At 39.5% G+C, this 20,687-nt stretch overlaps 1 protein-coding gene across 1 annotated transcript in view; it reads right to left on the bottom strand.

The window, feature by feature from the left end:
* Window positions 1-961: 961 nt before the first annotated feature.
* The window catches only part of RYR2 (ryanodine receptor 2), a 537,153-nt gene continuing 517,427 nt past the window's right edge, over window positions 962-20,687 (bottom strand). Inside the window, exons 101-105 of the mRNA XM_061190410.1 lie at window positions 15,947-16,103; window positions 14,448-14,512; window positions 12,290-12,390; window positions 11,279-11,330; window positions 962-1,072 (exon numbers count right to left, since the gene is read on the bottom strand). Of these exons, the coding sequence (XP_061046393.1) occupies window positions 977-1,072; window positions 11,279-11,330; window positions 12,290-12,390; window positions 14,448-14,512; window positions 15,947-16,103 (471 nt within the window). The 3' untranslated portion in view covers window positions 962-976. The remainder of the gene's footprint in view (window positions 1,073-11,278; window positions 11,331-12,289; window positions 12,391-14,447; window positions 14,513-15,946; window positions 16,104-20,687) is intronic.

Here is a 20,687-nt window from a genome sequence, read left to right on the forward strand (position 1 = left end):
TTAAGCCCACGACACTTTATTACTATGAATATAATTATCATGAAAGTTCTTTCACGTGGATCAACTTGCTTCTGAAGGTTTTCTTGGTTCGTTTAAACTTGCATAATAAACATGCAATGAATTATTTCTTTTGAAAGTGTATTTTTTGCAGTCTTTTTGTTTTCATACAAAGATTTCATAAAGTTGCAATATTGCATCAGAGCATTAGCAAAATAAGAGCAGGAGCACAGGGGGAGGGGAAATGGGCATCTGGATGAATGAGAAGAACCTCCTCGCATCCTGAGACAGGCCACCCGTCTTCTTTAAAAGGTGCACGCAAACTGCTTTTCTTACCCTCCCCCACCAAAGAAAAGCATGAAAGAAAAAAAAAACCCTCACAAAAATCAATCTAACTAAGAAAAAAAGTCGACATAAAGAAAATAAAGATGTTTCTTCATGCACATATCTTCTGCATAGCTCAACCCACATATAGTAAGGCACTATTTCCCTTCGTAACTGGTGTCCACGGCAATCTGGTAAGTGCTACAGTGCTCTGTGACCATTAGAGAGTTCCTTTCCGGATGGTGAAATAAAGAGGCCGGATGAGTGTGGCTGCCACGCTTCTCTGTGAAAGTCCCATAGTGCAAGCTGATTTCCAGGAGTCTCAGAAGGAAATCTGTGTGTGTAATGATTGAGAGTCTCCAGAATGGCTTTCTTTGCAAAGTTCCTATTTTGTCCTTGTATGAATTTAGATTATTCTTCAGTCATTATTCTCAAAGAAAATACACTAGGTGGGGGAAAAAGCACAGTCAAGTCTTCAGAAACACAGCTTCACTGCTCCGAGAAAGCATGTAACGCTGGCAATTCAGAAAATCAGCAGATGTTTCCAAGGGAACAGAGAGAGAGAGACAGAGTCTAGAAACAGAAGAACAGAGACAAAGACAGAGAGAGCGTGTGTGTGTGTGTTTTTGTTTTCGGAGGTGATCTGGGACTGAGATTAATTTAGCTGGTCTTCGTACTGTTTCCGGAAACAATCCCCAGCCGGGAAAAATTCCCAGCACCTTTCTTGATACATCTTCCAAACATAAGATTCCTGTAAAAGTAAAGGCAATGTGTTAAGAACATCTTTCCCTAGGATCTCTGTGTTACCACAAAATATAAGATAGAAAGAAACTCAAATTTGTTATTTTATATATATATATATATATCACATACGTATAATGGTGTATTACACATAGTTATAATCCCAAATTCATTTAGATAGTTCCTAACTATACCAGGTCTTATTTATTTCTACTAATAAATAATCAATCTTCATCCTGACTGTAATATAATAATGATAAAAACCTATTTGTGATATATGATTTTGAGGGTTCCTTAAAACTATTATTTTTGTTTAATTGTACCATTCAAATTCAAACTATTAACAATGGGAGGTGAATATTTGTGGAGGGAGAATTTCAAATAGCTCGGGCAGAACCTTAAACATTTAATATGCAATTATTTATTTATTTTAATATTTTAAATTGAAGTATAGTTGATTTACAGTATTGAGTTAGTTTCAGGTATACAGCTAAGTGATTCAGTTATACCCATACATATATTTTTTTCTCAGATTATTTTCCCTTATAGCTTATTACAAAATATTGAGAATAGTTCCCTGTGCTATACAGTAGGTATTTGTTGCTATCTATTTTTTATATATAGTAGTGTGTATATGTTAATCACAAACTCCTAATTTATCCCTTCCACTCCTTTCCTCTTTGGTAACCATAGATATGTTTTCTATGTCTGTGGCTCTATTTCTCTTTTGTATATAAATTTATTTGTATCATTTTATTTTTGGTTCCACATATAAGAGATATCATATGATTTTTGTCTTTGTCTGACTTACTTAGTATCATAATCTCTAGGTCCATTGATGTTGCTGCAAAAAGCATTATTTCATAATTTTTTATGCCCAAGTAATATTCCATTGTGCGTGTGTGTGTGTGTGTGTGTGTGTGTGTGTGACGTCTTCTGTATCCACTCATTTGTCAGTGGACATTTAGGTTGTTTCAATGTCTTGGCTATTGTAAATAGTGCTGTAATGAACATTGGGGTACATGTATCTTTACAAATTAATGGTTTTCTCCAGATATATACCCAGGAGTGGAATTGCAGGATCATATGGTAGCTCTATTGTTAGTTTTTTAAGGATCCTTCCATACTGTTCTCCATAGTGGCTGTACCCATTTACAATCCCACCAACAGTGTAGGAGGGTTCCTTTTTCTCCACACCCTCTCAGCATTTATTATTTGTAGACTTTTTGATGACAGCCATTCTGACCGTTGTGAGGTGATACCTCATTGTAGTTTTGATTTGCATTTCTCTAATAATTAGCAATGCTGAGCATCTTTTCATGTGCTTTTTGGCTATCTGTATGTCTTCTTTGGAGAAACGCCTATTTAGGTCTTCTGCCCATTTTTGATTTGGTTGGTGGTTTTTTTGATATTGAGGTGTAGGAGCTGTTTGTATATTTTGGAGATGAATCCTTTGTCAGTTGCATCATTTGCAAATATTTACTCCCAGTCCGTAGGTTTTCTTTTCATTTTGTTTATGGCTTCCTCTGCTGTTCAAAAGATGTTAAGTTTAGTTAGGTCCCACTTGTTTATTTTGGTTTTTATTTCCATTACACTAGGAGACAGATCCAAAAAGATATTGCTGTGATTTATGTCAAAGAGTGTTCTGCCTATGTTTTCCTCTAGGAGTTACACAGTATCCAGGCTTAAATTTAGGTCTTTAATCCATTTTGAGTTTATTTTTGTGTGTGGTGTTAGGGAGTGTTTTAATTTCAGTCTCTTACATGTAGCTGTCCAGTTTTCCCAGCACCACTTATTGAAGAGACTGTCTTTTCTCCATTGTATATTGTACCTCCTTTGTTGTAAACTAATTGACCAAAGGTGCGTTGGTTTATTTCTGGGATTTCTTTTTTTTTTAATTGTTATTGGAGTATATAGTTGCTTTACAATGTTGTGTTAGTTTCTGCTGTACAGCAAAGTGAATTTTATTTATTTATTTATATATATCTATATCTATATCTATATCTCCCCTCTTTTTTAGATTTCCTTCCCATTTAGGTCACCATGGAGCATGGAGTAGAGTTCCCTGTGTTATACAGTGGGTTCTCATTAGTTATCTATTATATACATAGTAGTGTATATGTGTCAATCCTAATCTCTCAGTTCATCCCACCCCCCCTTCCCCCTTGATATCCGTAAGTTTGTTCCCTACATCTGTGTCTCTATTTCTGCTTTGCAAATAAGTTCATCTGTACCATTTTTCTAGATTCCATGTATAAGTGATATTCCATGATATTTTTTCTTTTTCTGATTTACTTCACTCTGTATGACAGTCTCTAGGTCTATCCACGTCTCTGCAAATGGCACTATTTCATTCCTTTTTATGGCTGAGTAATATTCCATTGTATATATGTTCCACATCTTTATCCATTCCTCTGCTGATGGACATTTAGGTTGCTTCCACGTCCTGGCTATTGTAAATAGTGCTGCAGTGAATATTGGGGTGCATGTGTCTTTTTGAATTATGGATTTCTCAGGGTATATGCCCAGGAGTGGGTTTGCTGGGTCATATGGTAGTTCGAGTTTTAGTTTTTTGATGAACCTCCATACCATTCTCCATAGTGGCTGTACCAATTAACATTCGCACCAACAGTGTAGGAGGGTCCCCTTTTCTCCACATCCTCTCCAGCATTTATTGTTTATAGAGTTTTTTGATGATGGCCATTCTGACCGTTGTGAGGTGATACCTCATTGTAGTTTTGATTTGCATATCTCTAATAATAGTGATGTTGAGCATCTTTTCATGTGCCTCTAGGCCATCTGTATGTCTTCTTTGGAGAAATGTCTATTTAGGTCTTCTGCCCATTTTTGGATTGGGTTGTTTGTTTTTTTGATATTGAGCTGCATGAGCGCCTTTTATATTTTGGAGATTAATCTCTTGTCAGTTGCTTCGTTTGCAAATATTTTCTCCCATTCTGAGGGTTGTCTTTTCATTTTGTTTATGGTTTCCTTTGCTGTGAAAAAGCTTTTAGATTTAATTAGGTCCCATTTGTTTATTTTTGTTTTATTTTCATTACTCTAGGAGGTGTTATCAAAAAAGATCTTGCTGCGATTTATGTCAAAGAGTGTTCTGCCTCTGTTTTCCTCTAGGAGTTGCATAGTATCCAGCCTTACATTTAGGTCTTTAATATATTTTGAGTTTATTTTTGTGTATGGTGTTAGGGAGTGTTCTAATTTCATTCCTTTACATGTAGCTGTCCAGTTTTCCCAGTACCACTTGTTGAAGAGGCTGTCTTTTCTCCATTGCATATTCTTGCCTCCTTAATCATCGATTAGTTGACCATAGGTGTGTGGGTTTATCTCTGGGCTTTCTATCCTGTTCCATTGATCTATATTTCTGTTTTTGTGCCAGTACCATACTGTCTTGATTACTGTAGCTTTGTAGTGTAGACTGAAGTCAGGGAGCCTGATTCCTCCAGTTCCATCTTTCTCAAGAGTGCTTTGACTATTTGGGGTCTTTTGTGTCTCCATACAAATTAAAAAAATTTTTGTTCTAGTTCTTTGAAATGCCATTGGTAATTTGATAGGGATTACACTGAATCTCTAGATTGCCTTGGGTAGTTTATTCATTTTTTTTAAAATTTATTTATTTTTGGCTGCGCTGGGTCTTCGTTGATTCACGCAGGCTTTCTCTAGTTGGGGCGAGCAGGGGCTGCTCTTCATTGTGGTGCGTGGACCTCTCATTGCGGTGGCCTCTCCCGTTGCAGAGCACAGGCTCTAGGTGCACTGGCTTAAGTAGTTGGCCTGGCTTGCAGGCTCCAGAGCACAGGCTCAGTAGCTGTGGCGCACAGGCCTAGTTGCATTGCGGTATATAGGATCTTCCTGGACCAGGGCTCTAACCTATGTCCCCTGTGCTGGCAGGTGGACTCCTAACCACTGCACCACTAGGGAAGCCCGGTTTATTCATTCTGACAATATTGATTCTTCCAACCCAAGAACATGGTATATTTTTCCATCATTTTGTGTCATCTTGGTTTCTTTCATCAGCATCTTATAGTTTTCGAAGTACAGGTCTTTGCCTCCTTAGGTAGGTTTATTCCTAGGTATTTTATTCTTTTTGATGTGATGGTAAATGGGATTGTTTCCTTTGTTTGTTTTTGTCCTTATGAAATTCTTTTAACTTTTTATTAGAGTGTAGTTGATTTACAATATTGTGTTTCCTCAAGTGAATCAATTATACATATACATATATCCATTCTTTTTTTAGATTCTTTTCCCATATAGGTCACTACAGAGTATTCAGTAGAGTTCCCTGTGCTATACAGTAAGTCCTTGTTGATTATCTATTTTACATATAGTAGTGTGTATATGTCAATCCCAATCTCCCAATTTATCCCTCCCCCCTTCCCCCCCCGGTAACCATAAATTTGTTTTTTATATCTGTGACTCTATTTCTGTTTTGTAAATAAGTTCATTTGACCCATTTTCTTAGATTCCACATATATATATGTGATATCATACGATATTTGTCTTTCTCTGTCTTACTTCACTCACTATGACAACCTCTAGGTCCATGCATGTTGCTGCAAATGGCATTGTTCCATTCTTTTTTATGGCTGAGTAATATTCCACTGTATGTATGTACCACATCTTCTTTACCCATTCCTTTGTCGATGGACATTTAGGTAATGGGATTGTTTCCTATTTTCTCTTTCTGATTATTTGTTGTTAGTGTGTAGAAATGCAACAGATTTCTGTGTGTTAATTTTGTATCCTGTGACTTTACTGAATTCCTTGATGAACTCTAGTAGTTTTCTGGTAGCATCTTTAGGATTTTTTATGTGTAGTATCACATCATTTACAAACAATGACAGTTTTACTTTTTTTCCAATTTGAATTCCTTTTATTGCTTTTTCTTCTCTGATTTCTGGGGCTAGGACTTCCAAAACAACACAGAGTAAAAGTGGTGAGAGTGGACATTCTTGTCTTGTTCCTGATCTTAGAGGAAATACTTTTAGGTTTTCACCGTTGAGTGTGATGTTAGCTGTGGATTTGTCATATGTGGGCTTTATTATGTTGAGGTAGGTTCCCTCTATGCCTACTTTCTGGAGTGTTTTTGTCATAAGTGGATGTTGACTTTTATCAAAAGCTTTTTCTGCATCTATTGAGATGATCATATGGTCTCTATCCTTTAATTTGTTAATATGGTGTATTACACTGATTGATTTGGGAATATTGAAAAACCCTTGCATCACTGGGATAAATCCCACTCAATCATGGTGTATGATCCTTTTAATGTATTGTTGGATTTGGTTTGCTAGTGTTTTGTTGAGGATTTTCGTGTCTATGTTCATCAGTAACATTGGCCTGTAATTTCTTTTGTGGTATCTTTGTCTGGTTTTGGTATCAGGGTGATGGTGGCCTCATAGAATGAGTTTGAAACTGTTTTTTCCTCTGCAGCTTTTTGGATTAGTTTCAGGATAGGTGTTAACTCTTCTCTAAATGTTTGGTAGAATTCTGCTGTGAAGCCATCTGGTCCTGGACTTTTGTTTTTTGGGAGTTTTTAAATCACAGGTTCAATTCTAGTACTTGTAATTGGTATGTTCCTATTTCTGTTTATTCCTTGTACCTTTCTAAGAAGTTGTCCATTTCTTCTAGGTTGTCCATTTATTAGCATATAGTTCTTGTATTAGTCTCTTATGGTCCTTTGTGTTCCTGTGGTTTCCTACATAACGTCTCCCTTTTCATTTCTAGTTTTATTGATTTGGGTGCCCTCCCTTTTTTTCTTGATGAATCTGGCTAAAGGTTTATTCAGTTTTGTTTATCTTTTCAAGGAACCAGCTTTTAGTTTCATTGATCTTTTCTATTGTTTCCTTTGTCTCTATTTATTTCTGCTCTGATGTTTATGATTGATTGTTTTCCTTCTACTAACTTTGAGGTTTGTTTGTTCTTTCTCGAGTTGATTTAGTTGTAAGGTTGGGTTGTTTATTTGAGATTATTTTTTTGTTTCTTGAGCCTATATGGCTGTAACTATGAAGTTTACATGGCTATACACTTCTCTCTTAGAACTGTTTTTGCTGCATTTCATAGGTTTTGGAACCTCGTGTTTTCATTGTCATTTGTCTCTAGGTATTTTTTAATTTCCCTTTTGATTTCTTCAGTGATCCATTGGTTGGTAGTAGCATAGTTTCAATATCACTACTTGTGACTGGTCTGTTCATATGTTCTATTTCTTGCTGGTGCAGTCTTGGAATGTTGTACTTTTCTAAGAATTTGTCCATTTCTTCCCAGTTCTCCCTTTTATTGGCATATAGTTGCTTGTACTAGTCTCTTATCCTTTGTATTTCTGTGGTGTCCATTCTGACTTCTCCTTTTTCATTTCTAATTTTACTGATTTGAGTTCTCTCCCTTTTTTTCTTGATGAATCCGGGTAAAGGTTTATCAATTTTGTTTATCTTCTCAAAGAACCAGCTTTTAGTTTCATTGATCTTTGCTATTGTTTCCTTTGTGTCTATTTCATTTATTTCTGCTCTGATCTTGATTTCTGTCCTACTAAATTTGGGTTTTGTTTGTTCTTCTTTCTCTGGTTGCTTTAGGTGTAAGGTTAGGATGTTTGAGATTTTTCTTGTTTCCTGAGGTTAGACTGTATTGCTATAAACTTCCTTCTTAGAACTGCTTTTGCTGCATCCCATAGTTTTTGGGTTGTCAAGTTTTCATTGTCATTTGTTTCTAGGTATTTTATTTTAATTTCCTCTTTGATTTCTTCAGTGATCCATTGGTTGTTTAGTAACATATTGTTTAGCCTCCATGTGTTTTTGTGTTTTACAGTTTTAGTCCTATAATAATTGATTTCTAATCTCATAGCATTGTGGTCACAAAGGATGCTTGATATGATTTCAGTTTTCTTACATTTACTGAGACTTGCTTTTTAGCCCAGCATGAGATCTATCCTAGAGAATGTTACATGGGCACTTGAAAAGAATGTATTCTGCTGCTTTCGGATGGAATGCTCTATAAATATCAATGAAGTCCATCCGGTCTCATGTGTCATTTAAGGCCTGTGTTTCCTTATTGATTTTCTGTCTGGATGATCTGTCCATTGATGTAAGTGGGGTGTTAAAATCACCCATTAATATTGTGTTACTGTCAATTACTCCTTTTATGTCTGTCAACATTTCCTTCTACATTGAGGTGCTCCTATGTTGGGTGCATATATATTTACAATGGTTGTATCTTCTTGGATTATTCCCTTGATCACTATTTTGTGTCATTCTTTGTCTTTCATAGCAGTCTTTATTTTAAACTCTATCTTGTCTAATCTGAGTATTGCTACTCTTGATTTCCATTTACATGGAATACCTTTTTCCATCCCCTCACTTTCAGTCTGTATGTGTCCCTAGATCTTAAGTGGGTCTCTTGTACACAGAATTTATACAGGTCCTGTTTTTGTATCCATTCACCCAGTCTGTGTCCTTTGGTTGGAGCATTTAATCTATTTACATTTATGGAAATTATCAATATGTATATTTTTATTGCCATTTTGTTAATTGTTTTGGATTTGTTTTTGTTGGTCTTTTCTTCCTTTCCTATTTTGTTCTCCTGTCTTGTGATTTGATGACCATCTTTAGTGTTGTGTTTGAAATCCTTTTTTTATTTGTGTATATCAATTATAGATTTTTGATTTGTGGTTACCACGAGGTTTTGATATAGCAGTCTATATATATACTTGATTGTTTTAAGTTGCTGATCTTCTAATTTCAAATGCATTTCAAATGTGTACAAATGTGTACAATGCAGTACAAATGTGTTTGTACTCTCCCCCTCTCATGATTACTGGTTTAGTTATCCTATTTGTGTATGAAGTATTTCCTACCTTTACTGTATGTTTGCCTTACAGGTGAGCTTTCCCATTTTGTAATTTTTTTTCTAGTTGTTGCCTTTTCCTTTCTGCCTAGAGAAGTTCCTTTAGCACTTGCTATAAAGCTGATTTGGTGGTGCTGAATTCTCTTAACTTTTGCTTGTCTATAAAGCTTTTGATTTCTCCATCAAATCTGAATGAGAGCCTTGCTGTGTAGAGCATTCATGGTTGTAGGTTTTCCCCTTTCATCACTTTAAATATATTATGCCACTCCCTTCTGGCCTGCAGAGTTTCTGCTGAGAAATCAACTGATAGTATTATGGGGAATCCTTTATATGTTATTTGTTGCTTCCCCATTGTTGCTTTTAATATTTTTCTTTAATTTTTGTCAATTTTATTATTGTGTGTCTTGGTGTGTTCCCCCTTGGGTTAATCCTGCCTGAGACTCTGTATTTTTTGGACTTAGGTGACTGTTTCCTTGCCCATGGTAGGGAATTCTTCAGCTATTATCTCTTCAAATATCTTCTCAGACCCTTTCTCTCACTCTCTCCCTTCTGGGACCCCTATAATGTGAATGTTGGTGCCTTTGACATTGTCCCAGAGGCTGCTTAAACTGTCCTCATTTCTTTTCATTCTTTATTCAGTTTTGAAACAGTGATTTCCACCACTCTATCTATCTTCCAGCTCACTTATCCATTCTTCTGCCTCATTTATTCTGCTATCAATTCCTTCTACTATATTTTTCATTTCACTTATTGTTCAATTGTTTGGTTGTTATTTATATTTTCTAACTAACTCTTTGTTAAAAACTTCCTGTTACTTCTCACTCTGTGCATCCATTCTTTTCCTGAGTTCTTGGATCTTTATGATCATTGCTTTCAACTCTTTCTCAGGTAGATTGCCTATCTCCACGTCCCTTAGTTGTTCTTCTGGGGTTTTATCTTGTTCCTTCTTCTGGAACATATTCCTCGGCCATCTCATTTGCCTGAATTTCTATTTGTATTTTTATGTATGTGGAAGGTCAGTTGCGTTTCTTGACCTTGGAGAAGTGGCCCTCTGTAGGGGATGTCCTATGTGTCCCAGCAGTACACTCCCCTCTCATCACCAAAGGCCAGGGACCAGGTGGTCCCAGGGTAGTTTCTGACCTGTGTTTGCAGACTCAGTTCCACAGAGTGGAGGCGATTGTAGTTTTCTTCCTTCTGGTGTCTGTCTGCCCCCTGGTGGGTGAGGCTTGTCTAGAGGCTTGTGCAGGCTTCCTGGTGGGAGGAACTGGTGCCTCTGCACTGGTGGATGGAGCTGGGTCTTGGCCCTCTGGTGGGCTGGCCATGTAAGGGGCGTGTCTATAGGTGGCTGTGGACTCAGGAAGTCTTTCTTTAGGCAGCCTGTCTGCTGATGGGTTGGTCTGCATTCCCACCCTGTTGGTGGTTTGGGTGTTGGGTGGAGCCAGGTCTTGGTGCCAAAATGGCGGCCTCAGGCCAATGATTCCACCAGTGTCCTTGTCCCCATAGTGAGCCACACCTGCTTCCCCAGGAGACCCTCCAAGACCAGCAGGTAAGTCTGGCCCAGGCCCCTATGAAGTCACTGCTCTTGCCCTGGGTCCTGGGGCAAAAAGACCTTGTGTGTGTGTGCCCTCCAAGAGTGGCATCTCTGTTTTGCACAGTTCTTTGGAGCTCCTGCACTCAAGCCCTGCTGGCTTCAAAGTCAAGTGCTCTGGGGTGGAGGGGTCCTCCTCCTGATGTCAGACCCCAAGGCTGGGGAGCTTGATATGGGGCTCAGAACTCTCACTCCTGTGGGAGAAGTTCTGCAATATAATTAATTATTCTCCAGTGTGTGGGTCACCCACCTGGGGCAGGTATAGGATTTAATTATATTGCAAGTGCACCCCTTATACTGTCTCGTTGTGGTTTCTTCTTTGTATTTGGATGTAGAATATCTTTCTTTAGTAGGTTCCAGTCTTTTTTATCAATGTTTGTTTAGCATTCAGTTGTGATTTTGGTGTGCTCCTGAGTGGAGGTGAGCTCAAGGTCCTTCTACTCTGCCATCTTGTCCCAGGATACGCAATTATTTTTAAATGACTGTAATACTATTGAATGAAGTTCATTTGAAATCATCTGCTATCTGATTAAGCAATCAAGTATATTATAATTATCAAAACCCAAACTCAGCATTTTCAGCTAATAAATGTGCAATTCTAATTTTACTTTTTCTACTACAGCAATCTTTGCATACTCATCCAGGATAACAGGAATTTTATACTAAGATACCATGACTAATATCTGAAAGTAATTCCAATATAATGTTTAATGTACACATTTATTCCAAAATGCGGAGATTCTTTTATCATTTCTTTTAGATGATGTATAGTCACTGTTTACCTACCTGTCCTGTGTGCTCTGTTTCATCTTTGTTTATGAGATACATCAGAAAAAACCTACAGATACAGAGAGAGTAATCAGAAATGGATTGTATGGAAATATCAGCATAAACAGATACTTCTGGTTCTGCTATGGACTAACTCTTCATGGCAGAGAAAATAAATGGGTCAAACCTGCAGGGCCAAAAAAAAAAAAAAATGCCATGGGGACCAAAAGCTTAATCAGCTTTTAAAATATTTTTTTCAAAGGAGCTATAATGTGTTCACAGATCAAGTTATACCTCTTGGGAGCTGCTTTATACCAGGCTCAGTGCCAGACCCTGCCTGCAACTGTTTCCACATTCACTCATGGAGCAGGAATTGCAATCCTCATTTGCAAAACCGAGAATTAAAAAGGTTCAATAACTTGTCTAATATCGCACACTTATGAATTTCAAAACCCACTTTTTTTTTAATTGCTACAATGCTACTCTATATCTTTTCTGTTTGTTAGATATTAAAATCAGGTTAGAAATGGATTAAGAAATAATATTGTACTGAAGTACAGTTTTGGCTAGTCTCAAGTAAGAGCCAGATTTCTATGTATTAAAAAAAAAAAATGCAACATTTAACTGTTTCCAGGGGTGCCTAAAGAGGTCTGTGGTTCTTCAGAAAAGAAAAAAGAAACATGAAGATTCGCGTATCTCCAGGGAACAGCTGGAACATTCCTGTTTGAACCGGAAAACACGGCCAAAGCCCTCTGAGAGGCTTGGTACAGATTCTGCCCATCCTTCCCACCTTTTCATTTCATGTTCTAGAAGGTATTGTTCACGTGGAGGGCTGCAACTTCCTTTCCTAAGTCAACCTAGTCTTGAGGAAAAAGAACCACTAGCTGTGGGTCTTTCCCTCCAAGAGGTATAAGAAGCCTGAAGCCAATGGTAAAGACAGGGGCTCTCTGTCCTGTTTCCCCAGCTTGCTGAGGTGGGGGATGCCTGGGTATCAGGAGAGGCAGGGGAGTCCGAGTCAGGCACACTCACAGATAGTTGGCCAAGTTGTGTTCCTGTAAAGTGTGGGTTTCAAAGCCATGGGGCACAGTGTCGAAGTAATCATTGCCTATCCCACAGATGAAGCACTTGGTCTAGAAGACAAAGGCAGTATTCAAAGGTCAGAGTTCAGAAAGCAAAACAAAAGGAAAACACAGCTCACCACTCAGGGGCAGCTACTTGGATTATTCGGTCTACATAAAAGATCATCCCATAAGACTGTGCCAAGCACCTGAGTATCAATATAACTGTTGCCACCACTACATCTTGTGGTGGGGTTTAAATGACATAGGAACCAACAGCAAGAAGTAAGAGAGGCAGAAAGAAGAGAACAAGATGATGATGGCCGAAAAGCAATGTCTTCTTTTCTCCAGCCTAAGTGAGCGCACCCAGGCTTGGTGATCACTCTTGTTCATTACACTGGCTCAAGTTATCTAGGTAGGACTGAATGTGTCCTCAACTGAAACCACAAACTTGGTATCTATCCTAGCCAAGTCTGATGACCAAGCTGGTGGAGCGGGGGAGGCACAAATTCCTTCCATCTGGGGAGGACCAAACCAAATACCAAGCTGTGAGGTGTTGAATCAACGATTCAGAGAAGGTCCGCCACATGCCAGGCATCATGCTAGGCACACAACCAATAGACATGTACTGGGATGACAGTCCACTCTAGAAACAGGACACCTGCTCTCTCCACTTCCCTCCCATCCCATCCATCTCTCTCTTCACCCGCTAGGTCTGCCATCTGCAGGCCTGGTACCCAAAACCGAGGGAGAAGCAGGCCTTCCATTTTATCATTAGCATCTCCTATGTATCAACTCAAATGAATTCAATAATTATTGTCCTCATGTGGCTCCAGATGCTCATCTTCCCTGCAAATTAGAAGCTGTTTCATACCGTCAGAGGCATGTTTATGATGCCCTAGATGCGAGAGCCTAGAATCAAGATGATTAAGGTAATTTATAATTCTCCCTGCCTTACTGATCAACAGCTGCTGACAGCAGAAAGGCTGCATTCAGCAATCCAGTCTTGTACACCATTCAGTGTCTCTTAACTAAACAGGTTCCCACTTAACAGCTTTCCCCAGGAAACTGCCCTTCCTCTTTGTTACCTCTCTCGGTCACTGTGTGTGTAACTGAGCCACCATGCTTCTTCCTAGAGGCTCATGCTGGACGGAACCTCAGTAACATCCCCGCTTGCTCCAAACTCTTCATCCTCTGCATCTGGCCAATCACCAAGTTCTTTTCATGCCAAAGTACTGCTTGAATCCATTTGGCTCGTGCATCATCTCCTACCTAGAAAATGCTGACAGCTGCTTCCCTGTCCCTGGGTGTGCCAGTGTCGAGCTCACTCCCCCTATTTTAATCCATGGTTATCTTTTTAAAATGTAAAATCTGATCACCTCACTGCCCCGCTTAAAACCCTTTTCTTGTTTCCCAGCCTGTAAGTTACACTGTAAATTTCTCAGATGCATGATTAGGCTCTTAATTAGCTGGCCTTCTTCTCCAGCCCCATTACTAGAAAGTAATGCTTCATCCTGAACCAGTTATGCTTCCAAGAAAAAAAAAATCTGCATATTAGAACGTCAGGCGGTGACGTTTTCACAGAATCCAATGTGAATGGCACCCCTGGTGATGGGCATGGTGGGGCACGTCGGGGTGGGGAGGTGGCCTGAACTGGCCTGTGCTCTCTCTCTCTCTCTCAAATCCACACCTCTGCAATCTTCAGGCCTCAGCTTGGGCATCCCTTCTTTTAAGTACGCCCCTGATCATTCATACAAGAGGAAATTAGACACCAGCCCCAGAGACCCCGGCACTCAGGGTTTCCTCCTATAAAGGGCTCACCACACTGCTCATGATGTCCTGTCTACTTATTTGTCAGCGGATCCACCACTTTGAATGAATGGCCTCCCCTCCTGGAGGGGCAGATGGCGCCATACTACCGTTTGTATGTACCTGGAGCCCGCCACACAGCCTAGCAACAGTGCTCAACTCTGCGTATTGCCTGAATCGAAAACAGGCCAGTGAAGCCATGCACTGTTCATGTCCCCCCCCCTTCTCCCATAGCCGTCATTCTTTGATAAAAGACACTGGGGACAGGCAGTGTCCACAACAACAAAAACGCAGAGTCAGAAACGGAGAGACTCACTCACCTCCATGTCTTCTTTGACCTGTTCTTGTTGGTCTCTTAGTTCCCCAAAAGCATCGATAATTAAACCTAGTGTTCAGTAAAGACGGGATTTAATCTATCAACCAGAGAAGGATAATGAAATTCACAGCCCCTTGGCTAAGCCTCCCAAGGAATGGGACCATGACACTGGGAGATGCTCGGAGCTTGGCAGAAGATGTGAGCGCACACTGGATACTCCTACGAGGGCAGCAGCGTTCTCTCTTTGGGGGGCAGACATACATGCAGTTCCCAGGGCACATACATACTGCCTGAAAAGGGGTTTAAAAATGAAGTGACAGCAGGAAAAACCTTGGGTCACCTTGGCATCAACAAATGGTATGTTACTACCTGCTTCACGCCAGGAAGGAGCAATGGAGATTTATGAGCATAAAGTACAGAAAATGCCACTAATAAGATTTTCAAGTGCTAATTTGCAAATCAAACATGCCCAAATTAACTGTAAGGAATTTGCCGCAAATCATTTTTTTCACAAGTTCGTCATCAATAAACTTTCCGTAATGTTATTAACTGTAGCAATCAGCAACTAACGGCTTCCTGCCGCTTTGTTCCCTTTTCTCCTGTGACTTGCCGGGCTGTACGTTTTCTTCCAAGTGTTTTATATGACTTTGCCCTCTTCTAAACACATTATTGTTACACTCAATAAAGACATAAAGGAAGGGTTATGAATCCTTTAAACGCGTTCCTGTACTTCTTTACTGAAAAAAGGGTATCATTTTTTTGCCTGTGGAATTTAGAGGATAATGTCCCATTTATGGGCATTTAATTCAAGCTAGGATAAATGTGTAAGCAGAAGAAGACAACATGAGTGATTTTTCTGAGGGAAAAAAAAAGTTACCTTGGAATAAAAGGAGAGGAAAAAACCACCCGCTCCAAGTTCCCTTGGAGTAAAAGGAAGATCGAATGGGTCAACATGGCACGGTGGTTGCACGTGACGGCTCTGGGTCCAGACCCTGTGCGTTTGGATGCCAACCCTGACACTTTTCAGCCGTACACGTCGGCCAAGTTGCTTAGACTTACTATGGCTCAGTGCCTTCAAATGTGAGAACAACATTCTGCTCCCAGGGCACACGGAACAGACATCGTTTTTAAAGAAATCTTTTCAATAACCCATGGCTTAGAGCTTCGTATAATTTCCATGTGATAGACCCAAAGAGGCTAAATGGCTCACCCACCACTAGTTGTAAAGGTCATCAGCGGCAGGGCAGGAAATCAGACCCAGGAAAGTGCTCTTCCCGTTCTGTTATTTGAAAGGAGGCCAAAGAAACCTGTATCCATCTCCCCGCTAGAGCAGGGTCCCTTGCTTCTTTGTTTTTCCCTCTACACATTTCCAATGAAGAAACACTGAACGGAAGAGTTCTATTTGGCTTTTCTAGGAAACACCTGACATTCTTACCCTGTCTTTAATGTTAGCTTCAACAATATGTAGGTCAAATTCTAGATCTTCTTGAGGATGATGCTTACCTTGTATTATGGCCAAGAGAATGACAATTACAAAGAAGAAGAAGGTGATGTCAAAGATGATTCGATAGATCTCATATTCATCGCCGGCTGGGTCTTCGATTTCATCACCGATACCCCCTCCGGCACGTACCCCGACATACATGTGGAACATATAGCACTGGAAAAGAGAGGAATGGCTTCACTTCCTGGAGGACCACTGCCCATTTTTATACTCAACACACCTAAGATTATCTCTCTTGTTCCTAATCTTCACTGTGGAAATGATGAGCATCTTTGCCTTCTACATCACCTCTTTTTGTTTCAGTATCTGTAATTGTGATGCAAACACTTGGCTCTTACATTCTGCTGTCTTTTAAACAAAACTCTGTGCTGCCTACTCTGCTTAGCACCTGCTGTCATACTTTGCAGGAAATGAAAAATACCTCACTAGCATCAGGCATAAGGTTATCCTATTAAGATCACAGTAAGGGCCACAAAACTATATTTAATTGCACTGTTCAGTTTTTTGTGAGCATAACAGACAAAGGAATGGGGAAGTAAAAGTCCATTGTATAACTGGATGGAATGTTAGAAATTAAGTGAGGAAAAAAACCAAACTTAACACTTACCATCCTCTCATCTAATCACATTGGAATATAGTGTGAAAATTTTTAAACTTTAATGTCTAGAGTAAAGAAAAATGAGAGAGGCAGGGAAGAAATAGCAGCTCATTGTTTAAACTCTGAAACTTTAAAGCAACCAACAACATGTACAGCTGCAAGTGTCCATTGCCAAAAAAGAGGGGTGCAGTAAAGCGCTTTGGGGTAGGGTTTCTCAGCCTCAAATCCATTAACATTTTAGGCCAGATAATTCTTTGTTGTGAGGTCTGTCTTACGCACTGTAGCATATGTTTGTTAGAAGGATCTCTGGCCTCTACTCACTAGATGCCAGTAGCGCCCCACGCCACAGACAATCAAAAATGTCTGCAGACATTGCCAAGTGTCCTCTGGGGGGACAACATCAGGGCCACTGGATTAAGCATCTAGGGTTTTATTTTTATTTAGGATAAGGCCACACTCTCCATTCCAGGCCCTCTGATTTAGCCATACTTCCCCTCTCTAAGTTGATCTTTTACTGCTCCCAAGCACTGCCCTCTCCTCTACCCATGCCTCCTCCAAATACAATATTCCTGATTCTAGATCTTTGCCTGCATATTCTCCTTACCTTGCAATATTCTTTCCCATTTGTATCCCATTAGAACCTACTCATCCTTCAGAGCCTCAATGAATAATCCTTCCATGAGGCCTCCTCAGACTGTTCGAGACACTCCCATTTACCCAACTGATGTCACCCATCAATGCAAAACAAAAAACACTGTCTGCCGTAACCCTAACGAATGGGGCAAAGACCTCAAAACAGCATCTTCACTCAGTGAGACACCACACTCCTCTGGTTTTCTCCTACATTTCTGGTCATTCCTTCTCAGCCCCCTTGGCTGGTTCTTCCTCATCTCCCTATCTCTTCATGAACTAATGCCCAGGATTGGGTTCTCTGACTTTTTGTTTCTTTTAGGACACTCCCTTGGGGAACTTTTCCAGTTTCATGCTTAAATATCATCTGTGCTAATTACTTCAAAAAATTTCTATTTACACCTTGGGTCTCTTTCCTGAATTCCAGACTTGTATCTCCAACTTATTTTTCATTTGATGTTTTATGATCTCTCTCAGTCCACTAGAATTAGTCCCATTATAAGAAGAATTACTTGGGTTACTACTCTATCATCAGTGCCTAAATAATGTCCAGCACATGATAGGTACTCAAAAATCACTTGTGGGATGACTGAGGAGTGAAAAGTTATGACTGGTCGGCTGTTCTCATGGAGAACGGCTCAAACAGACCTCAGATTCTCAGGTCATTTTAAAGAGCATAAAGTTCAGGCAAAGAATAGGCAGCAAGATGACACCAAAATGCTCATAGTTCAACAGCTAATTACTGATAGGAAACTTTTTGTATTCTGCATCTAAGTCAGACGCCTGGAATTTAATGAACAGAATTAAATAAAGCTTGGGTCACTTAGGCAATAGAAGTGAAAGCAAAAATAAACGAATGGCATCTAATCAAGCTTATAAGCTTTTGCGCAGCAAAGGAAACCATAAGCAAAACAAAAAGACAGCCTATGGACTGCCAGAAAATATTTGCAAATCATGTGACTGATAAGGGCTTAATTTCCAAAATATACAAACAGCTCATACAATTCAATAAGAAAAAAACAAACCACCCTATCGAAAAATGGGCAGAAGACCTAAATAGACATTTCTCCAAAGACAACATACAGCTGGCCAAAAGGCACATGAAAAGATGCTCATCATCACTAATTATTAGAGAAATGCATACCAAAACTACAATGGGGTCCCACCTCACACCGGTCAGAATAGCCATCATCAAAAAAATCTAGCAATACAAATAACAAATGCTGGAGAGGGTGTGGAGAAAAGGGAACCCTCCTACACTGTTGGTGGGAATGTAAATTTGTACAACCATTATGGAGAACAGTATGGAGGTTCCTTAAAAAACTAAAAATAGAGTTGCCATATGATCCAGCAATTCCACTCCTGAGCATATACCCAGACAAAACTGTAATTCGTACAAATACATGCATCCCCATGTTCACTGCAGCACTATTTACAATAGCCAAGACATGGAAATAACCTAAAAGTCCATTGACAGATGGATAAAGAAGATGTAGTACACACACACACACACACACACATATACACACAATGGAATATTACTCAGCCATAAAAAGAATGAAATAATGCCATTTGCAGCAATATGGATGCAACTAGAGATTGTCATACTAAGCTAAGTAAGTCAGAAAGAGAAAGACAAATACCATATGATATCAATTATATGTGGAATCTAAAATATGACACTAATGAACATATCTACAAAACAGAAACACACTCACAGACACAGAGAACAGACTTGTGGTTGCCAAGGCTGGGGGAGTTGGAGGAGGGATGGATTAGTTTGGGATTAGCAGATGTAAACTATTATATATAGGATGCATAAACAACAAGGTCCTACTGTACAGCACAGGGAACTATATTCAATATTCTGTGATAAACCGTAATGGAAAAGAATACAAAAAGAATATATACATATGTATAACCAGAATCACTTTGCTGTACAGCAAAAATTAATGCAACATTGTGAATCAACTATACTTCAATAAAATTAAAAAAAAAAAAAAGATTGGGTCACTCAGAAAAGAGGTTGGTCAGTCTGGGATGCAATAAGCAAAGAGCATCACCCCAGAACTGTTCTGGAGCCCAGGGAAGGGGGTCTCTCTTACAGAGAGGCCAGGAGAGTCCTGTTTTACAGACAGCCTGATGAGACCAATGGTGCCTAAACTTAATCTGCATTCACATCTTCTGGAGGCTTAAACATTCTAGATTCCTGGTACCACCTACTGAATCAATCTTTAGAAATAAAAATTTGAAGACATTTAAAAAAAGCCCTCAGGACATGGCATTAATTTCTTAGAACTGTTTGTCTAAAACAGTGCTTGAAACTGTTAATGGTGGATCTGTGGGTAGAGAAAGTCTTATTTTCCCTGTATATTCTTGCATACTGTTGGAATTAGTTTTTACCACATGCATTTCTTATTTTTATTAAGAAAAATTGGGGGTTATATGTTTTTCTCCAAATCTGCCCACACATGTGATTAACTGTGGCTATAGGAAATAGAATTATTATTGCAGCTGCCTACTCTTTACTTAGTGAACTAACATAGGCCATACTTTCCTGGCTTTCCCATTCTTAGCTTTGTTTATAATCCTCCCCCTGCCCCCTTCGGCTGGCGACTTAATTTAGACAATCTACCTGGCTGTGGTCTGGCATTTCTCCATGTCAAATTCTGGCCCTTTGACTCCCCACACTAATAGCCAAAGTGGGCCAACAGTGGATCACTGCAGTTCCCTGTGCAGGTCCTGGAATGCCCTAGCTCTCCAAGCCCGCTTATTTGACATGTATGTGACTAAGATGGTCTAGCTAATTCCTCTTGCTAATTCCTGCGGACCAAGACTTTAGGATTATAATTTGGCTCCCCACATAGAGTTTTTCTATAGAGAAGAGACTATCAACTTGTTGCTTGAACTTTTAATGAGTGGAATGTTGGTATTCTGACTGATACATCTGACTCTTAGGAGTCTGGTTAATGTGAGTCTGTCCTCAGGCAAATGATTCACTTTTACTTTCTAGACATTAAAGTTGAAAACAAGACCATGGAATGAGGCTAAATTACCAAAGTAAATGTCTCCTTCTTTTTAGATCTCTCGTCAGCCACTTGGCCTCTCTTGGCAATATCTGCATCTCACTGCTTGCCTTCATTCTATGATAGCACTAAGAATTTTGAGGAGGGGGTTCCACCATATTTCATTAAAATGAAATATGGTCATGCTGTGAAAAGAGAGGTAGAGTTTTGTGGATGTGCTTAGTTAGGCTTAATAAGATACCAAAGTGAAAAAGAATAAAATGCACAGTTCACCAGTGGGATTTTGATATTGATTTTCCAAACCTTCTCCTTCATTATCAGAAATTCTCACCAGAAATAACAGGGCCATGGCTGCTGTGGTGGAGTAGGAGGAAATGTGGTGACCAGCCACTCACAGGAGGCGGCAGGCTGTCAGATTACCATTCTGCGCCTGAAAAGGGAAGTCCTTTCATCTACCTTCCTTTTCAGAGAATCAGATTCAACCTG

This window comes from Eubalaena glacialis, chromosome 1, assembly GCF_028564815.1.
Source record: "Eubalaena glacialis isolate mEubGla1 chromosome 1, mEubGla1.1.hap2.+ XY, whole genome shotgun sequence".
Lineage (NCBI taxonomy): Eukaryota > Metazoa > Chordata > Mammalia > Artiodactyla > Balaenidae > Eubalaena > Eubalaena glacialis.